The 7,382-nt window shown below is 51.8% G+C and overlaps 1 protein-coding gene across 1 annotated transcript in view; it reads right to left on the bottom strand.

Moving 5' to 3' along the window:
- Positions 1–1,503: 1,503 nt before the first annotated feature.
- Positions 1,504–7,382, bottom strand: part of LOC308169801 (uncharacterized protein) — a 76,301-nt gene continuing 70,422 nt past the window's right edge. The window contains exons 12-14 of the mRNA XM_080544547.1: positions 7,036–7,135; positions 4,957–5,109; positions 1,504–3,157 (exon numbers count right to left, since the gene is read on the bottom strand). Coding sequence (XP_080400673.1) covers positions 1,524–3,157; positions 4,957–5,109; positions 7,036–7,135 — 1,887 coding nt within the window. The 3' untranslated portion in view covers positions 1,504–1,523. The remainder of the gene's footprint in view (positions 3,158–4,956; positions 5,110–7,035; positions 7,136–7,382) is intronic.

Here is a 7,382-nt window from a genome sequence, read left to right as displayed (position 1 = left end):
GAACACAGCTCCAGAGATGCAAACAATATTCACAAGACGAACAGAAAAAAACACCAAAAGCAGTAGAACTCCAGACAACATACGCAGTAATGCCTCAGGCAGAGATGACACACAGGACTTCACAACAGCGAGTCCCTGATCAGCCCTGTCAATGTAACATGCTTGACTATGTACACAAGAGACGGTGGCACCATGGCTAAGGTGTCAGAGAGAGACAGAGAGGGGTCCCTGCTGGTGGTGTCTGTTGGAACAAACACTTTGGAAAGTCTGCTTATAGAAACTGCTCATATATCGATCAAAAAAAACCTTTGTGAATCACTATATTTGTTTAGTTTTTTTGGTAGTTGTTCTTTGTATTTCTTCAAATGAAAACATGTACTGTGTATGTATTTCTGTATATATGTATTTCTGTATGTATATATGTACGTATGTATGTACGAATGTATGTACGTATGTATGTATATGTATGTGTGTGTGTAGGTATGTACAAACCATTTATTAAGAAGACCTGTCATCATAAATCATGAAAAACAAACCTGGAGGTCAATGAACTATGTAACAATGTTTGTAAGCAGTTTATAAGCAGTTTATAAGCATACATTTGAATGTGTTGTGTTGAGTTGTGTGAGCCCGCTCACGGTCAACCATTAATGCAGTATTGGTATAAAAGACACAGGCCCAAAACCTGAGAGGCGTTTGGTGTTTTACAACCACTGGTCAGGGGAGGCTGGTGGAGGTAGAAATCGGAGGACGGGCTAATTGAAATGCATGGAACGGAATGAGGAATGGTATAAAACACCACGTGTTTGTTTGGTACCATACGTCATTCTGTTCCATGTATTACAATGAGCCCGTCCTCCGATTTCTACTTCCACGGCGAGTGGCCTATAAGCTGACATAAAAAGCCCTTAGGTTTTTAGAGTTAGGTTCCCGGACAGACAAACATGTCGTCTTTATTTGATGTTAGACTGCAGCTAAACGGTTAAAACACTTTTAAGTGTCGGTTAAGAAAATGGAAGTGAAAGCCAACGTGATGCAGGATGAACACATGACGGACTGATGTGAGATCGCCTCACTTCTCCCGAGGTGAAATGACACCTCACACACACACACACACACGCACGCACACACACACACACCTTTCGACGCAAATTTCTGCTGCATCAATAAGACAACGGTAATGAAATAACTGAGCTTTAACATTTAAAGTGGAAAATATACCAAAAAGTTGTACTGCCCTTAGAAACGAGCGACTGAACACCCTGAAAAGATGGGGATATGACCTGTCTGAAAAAAGGCTTCCACAGTCACTCTTTATACAAAACCCAACCTGACAACATCAACTGGCCACAGGCGAGGCTCGTCCCCTTCACAGGGAATGGCTTTGTTTGTTTGTGTGTTTGATAAGTGAGTCAGCACAGCGGCAAAGAACCACCGTCTCTCCAAAATCCAACGTCTCCTCACCCTCCCCTCCCCTCCCCTCCTCTCTCCAGTCCCCCCAAAACTACAACTCACGAAAAACCCTAAAAGGTGACCGACTTGGGCAGCTGCTGGCTACCTGGGTGCATCCTGTAAAAGTCTGGGCTGGACCGGACCGAGGGGACCCCTGGACACTGTCCTGAGGGGGCGCCAGGGAGCAGCGTCTGGCCTGGGAAGGCGGTGCGGTTGCTTCGGGGCGACCTGGTCAGAGGTTGGGAGAGGGGGACCCCTCCCTGGCTGGATGTGCTGGTGGTGGGGGTGCTGGTGATGGTGGGGGTGGTGGTGCTGGTGGTGGGGGTGGGGGTGTGGTGGTGAGGGTCTGTCTGGTTGAATCTAGTGCGGTTCGTCGGGCTGCTCTGGAAGGGGGCAAGTCTGTCGGCGAAGCAGGGTGGAGGAGGGGGGATGACGACGTCTATGACCCAACACTCCTGTCCTTCGTACACCGGCTCCTGTGGCAGAGTGGGGAGGCCGGAAAACGTGGGGGGAGGAGGAGGAGGAGGAGGGGGAAACGCAGGAGGAGGAGGAGGGTTGTCCTCCACGTGTGACGTGAGCACCGGGGGTAGGCCGTACATCCCCGGTGTTTCCTGAGGGCCGGTGCCCAGGCTGGTGCTCTGAGGCAGGGTAGCAGCGATCTCCAGCAGCCGGTCCAGGTAGTGGTCCTCGTCGTCGGCCTCTGAGAGGTTGTCGTACTGGGAGCAGTTGGAGGGCCGCCGGTCCCCCGCGGTCGAGGGTACCCCGAGAGACACCGGGAACTTGGTGGGCTTGACTGGGAGCTTGGGACGGGAGGAGGAGGAGGGGAGGGGGAGGGAGGGCAGGGCAGAAGGGGCTTCTTCTTGTATGAGACCCAGAAACGTCGGTGGCATCGGGCGTGGAGACGTGGAGGTACCCCCCTGAGGCGGGAACGCGAGGCCCAGAGACGGAGCCGAGCAGGGGGGGACGGAGCACGGACGCAGCCCCGGGTCGGCCCCGTTCTCCAGACGGGGCGGCTCAGATTCCAGGGGCGCCGGAGCTCTGTCGTCGTCGGCGTAGAGGAGCGGCGGAGGGGGGAGGTCCGGGAGCTCCAGGGTCTCAGACCCAGCCTGCGCCGCCGAGACGTCCGCCGCAGGGGCCTCGTAGGGCGGGGGCCAGTCCTCCGGCTCTCCCTGGATCTCCTCTGGACCTCCAGGCCTCCGGGGGTTCTCCTGCCGCTGTGCCCAGAGAGGCTGGCTCTCCTCTGGGACAGGGTGACCAGGACCCCCCTCCTCCTTCCCTTCCTCCCCCCCCTCCCTGACCCCCTGCACCTCTCCACGGGACGTGGTCTCAGCCCTGGGCGGTGGTGGTGGCGGTTGGGCCGCTACGCACGGTTTAGGCTTCTCGGGGGTGGGGGTGCGCGGGGCCTGGCTGTGCACGAGGACCGGGTCCGGGGAGGGCATGGGAGCGCTGGGGGCCCCAGGAAGGCTGCAGGTGGGGTCCCCAGGGGATGGGGTGTGCTCCAGGGTGATGGTGTCTGGGCGGTTGGCCTCCGTGTGGGCCTGGGGTTGGGCCTGGGCCTGGGGCTCCTGGGGCTTGGGGGGTTTGGGGGGAGGCACCGGGCAGGTCTTGGGCCCCAGAGAGAGGTCCGGCTGGAGGGGCAGGAGGAGGACGGGGAGGATGGGTCTCTCCAGGCCCAGGGGCTTCTTAGGCAGCTCGTCTGGCTTGGCTGGGGAGGAGAGACACAGACACAGAGGTTAATATGACGTCTGCACAGGGAGGAGAGGGGTTAATATGACGTCTGCACAGGGAGGACTCGGAGAGACACAGACACAGAGGGGTTAATATGACGTCTGCACAGGGAGGAGAGACACAGACACAGAGGGTTAATATGACGTCTGCACAGGGAGGAGAGAGGGGGGGGGGGGGGGGCGGCTTTCAGCGTGTGACGAATCCATGACTGTCTGTGACCATCTGAGTCCCTCTCTCAATTGTTAGAAACAATCCTCCACTCCTCTATCCTCCACCCTCCAAAAGCTTTGCAGTAAGAATTTATTTTAAAGGTTGTTGTTGTTTTTTCTGAGTGGGGAAGTCCCAGTCATATTTTTCAATTCATTGAGAGATAGTGAAGACAGACAGGGATGTAAGGAGAAGAGGACATGTCAGCAGGACATGAGCCGGATTCGAACCATGCCAACATGGGCATAATGTGTGCACTGTAGACCGTGGTGCTAGACCACTGGACCACCCCAGGCCACGGGAGTACGAATGACTAATGGGGAGGAACCAGGGTCTTCTCCTCCAATGCTTTCTGCGAGTGGAGGACATGGGAGAGGACGTAAGGAATCGAGTTTCTGACCATCGACTAAAATATTGTTTTGGCCGGTTTCACAGACAAGTCTTAAGCCTAGCCTGGACTAAATCACACTTTCAATGAAAAATCCTTCCTTCGAAGATGCTTTTTAGTCTAGGATTAGGCTTAAGCCTTGTCTGTGAAATCGGCCCATAGAGTATATGTGTGGTGGCCTGGGAAAACCCGTCGGATGTCGCTGGCGTTCGTTTGTGGCAAAGAGCAAAAATAGATGGAAATCACGATTTTGGCGATTTTGATATTATGTGGTATTCTAGTACTTTGAACTCCATACTACATTATGGTGAATAAACATTTTAAGAAAACAAAAGTGAAAGTACTTATTTTTATGTTTTTGTGGTGGGTAGTTTGCTAGCGAAACAACGTCACGTTGAACGTGTCTCATTCTCAGTTAAGCAATGCACGCACACATGAGCGAAAGGAGAGACGATACTTCCACCTGTGTTATTGCCAGTTTACTGATGCTCACAATAAGCATAAAGTAATAACATCTTAACTAGAAGACACACAAATGGATCTGTCCCTCGCATACCGACGAGGCAAGCAGACTAACACCGCATCACAAGCAGACAAACGAGACCGGCCGATCTGCATAGGCTCCTCCCCCGACCCGGAGGAGAAAGGGGTCGGGGGCAGCATGGGGGCAGCATTTCTCACCTTTCACTTTTTTTGACATGATACATTAAAATGCTCATAACTTTTTAAAATAAAGGGCTATCTCAGTCATTCAACCAGTTATGAATAGCTGAGAACTTCTAATTTATGGAAATATTAAAAAATGAAAATGTCAAAATGCCACCATGTGAAGGGTTTTCCCAGGCCACCACACATATGTTAACAGCTCTGCGTGTGACTAATCCAGATGTATGGCATGACTGATGCACCATAATATCAGATTATCATACTCCATACATCAGCGGTATTCATCGAGACTTCCAGATTACATCTCTCATGGGAAACACCTCTGTTTCATGACTGATGCACCATAGTATCAGATTACGGATCATGCTCCATACATCTGGTATTCAGTGGTATTCATCTAGGCTTCCAGATTATATCTCAGTCCCAGTCCCAGACCCAGTCTGTCTCCCTGTCCCTCTGTCTCTCACAGACCCAGACCCAGTCCCAGTCCCAGGCCCAGACCCAGACCCAGTCACCTGGGGGGGGCAGGTCCAGCCTCATCCTGCGCAGCTCGGCCATGGCGGTCTGCAGCTGCTCCACCACCACGTCGTCAGGCAGGTAGAAGGAGCCGCCCAGCTGCTCCTGCAGGAACTCCCTCAGCTCCTCCAGGGGCAGCCGCAGCAGGCGCTCTGATAGGACACACACAGGAGGGAGGCAGCCAATCAGAAAACAGTAGGGAGGAGGAGGAGGAGGAGGGGGGAGGGGGGCGGGCGGGGGATGTGATGTTGTGTTATGACGCTCATAAATATGACATGCTATTATGTATGAGCATGAGGCATGTTACGCGAACAGTAGGCCGAGCTGAAGTGTTTCCTTGAGAGAGAGGGAGGGAGAGAGAGAGAGAGAGAGAGAGAGAGGGAGGGAGGGAGGGAGGGAGAGAGAGGGAGGGAGGGAGGGAGGGAGAGAGAGAGAGGGAGGGAGGGAGGGAAGGAGAGAGAGAGAGGGAGAGAGAGCGTCCAATGAGAAGACAGCGTTTCCCCTGTTCTCCACAGCAACCGAGCGTCCTGCGTTATGTAAGCCATCCTCTTAAGAGGCGGCCAACCGCGAGGCGGCGTGTGAGGCTGGTCCACGTGGAAGGAGAGGGAGCCAGCGGATCAGCTGTATCCAGGCACCGCACGGCTGCTTCCCCTGACTCATCCAGAGGGGTTGGGTGGGTGGTGTGTGTGTGGGCTGGATGGCATGGTGGGCATAACAGTTTATGTTGAGGGTTCAGTGACTTGTTGCGTTTATAGTTTCTCTCTGTCACTGTCTCTGTATATGTCTCTCTGTCCCTCTCTCTCTCTCTCTCTCTCTGTATATGTCTCTCTCTATGTCACTCTGTCCCTCTCTCTCTGTATATGTCTCTCTCTCTGTCACTGTCTCTGTATATGTCTCTCTGTCCCTCTCTCTCTCTCTCTGTATAGCGGAGAGAAGCGATCTACAGAGAGTCGTGAGAACAGCACAGAGGATCACCGGCGCCCCCCTCCCCTCTCTGGAGGAGCTGTACAAAACACGCTGTCTCAGGAGGGCCTCCAAGAACTCCAAGGACCCGACCCACCCTGGGCACGAACACTTTGTCAAGCTGCCCTCGAACATGAGGTACAGGACCCCGGCCGCTAAGACAAACAGACTGAAGGACAGCTTCTACCACAGGGCCGTCAAGGCCCTGAACACAGAAAAGGCCTAAGTTCTGGGCCCAGGACAGTCCGGACGGATTGTATGGCAGCTAGTGCTGAGGCACAAACATGTACATTTTCAAGCCTGCAAACTGTGACACTTTAAAATAATGTGAAAAAATACTTTCTTGTGAAATATGACAACCCTAGTTGACTATCTGTGCAGTATAGTACAGTGGATTGTGTACATAGCCTCTATTGATGTAAACCAGCTCCTTACCTTCTTGTGATTTTATGCATCTATGCTTTTTCCAAAATGTGTTTCTTTTTCCTCTCCTAAACACCAGGGGAGCCTCCCCTCCTAAATTTCGTTGTTTGGTACCTGTACTGTAGCAATGACAAATAAAGTCTATCTATCTATATGTCTCTCTCTATGTCACTCTGTCCCTCTCTCTCTCTCTCTCTCTCTGTCACTGTCTCTGTATATGTCTCTCTGTCCCTCTCTCTCTCTCTCTCTGTATATGTCTCTCTCTATGTCACTCTGTCCCTCTCTCTCTGTATATGTCTCTCTCTCTGTCACTGTCTCTGTATATGTCTCTCTGTCCCTCTCTCTCTCTGTATATGTCTCTCTCTATGTCACTCTGTCTCTCTCTCTCTCTCTCTGTATACGTGTCTCTGTCCTCTCTCTGTCACTGTTTCTGTATATGTCTGGATACTGGATATGGTGACAGTGTGTATAGGAGGTTTTTCTTAATTTAGACCAGAGAGAAGAAAAGAAAAGGAAAGAAAAAAAAGAAAAAAAAGAAAAGAGCACAGGGAAGATGTCATACTTACACTTGTATAATTTGAGAGCACACACACGCACGCACACACACACACACACACACACACACACACACACACACACACACACACACACACACACACACACACACACACACACGATGTGGTCATACTCACTCTTGTGTAACTTGAGGGTATTGTAGGCCATGGCTGTGAGGGTCCTCTCTCCCTCCAGGATGTAGATGTCCCACAGACGCAGGGTCAGGGTGAACGGGGTCTGTCATGGACACACACACACACACACACACACACACACACACATCAGAGACGCCGCACGATGACACATACAATCCTAGATCACAGATATTCAGCCATCTTGGTTATTGAGGCAACAGGAAATGAATATGCCTGATGACAAACACCAAACTATGACAGATGTTTAGGTCGTTACATAAAAAATACATCAGAAAAGACACAAGCACAGTGATGTGTGTGTGTGTGTGTGTGTGTGTGTGTGTGTGTGA

This window comes from Nansenia antarctica, assembly GCF_963989245.1.
Source record: "Nansenia antarctica genome assembly, chromosome: 14".
In the NCBI taxonomy this organism is placed as follows: domain Eukaryota; kingdom Metazoa; phylum Chordata; class Actinopteri; order Argentiniformes; family Microstomatidae; genus Nansenia; species Nansenia antarctica.
This window is presented reverse-complemented; position numbering and strand designations above follow the sequence as displayed.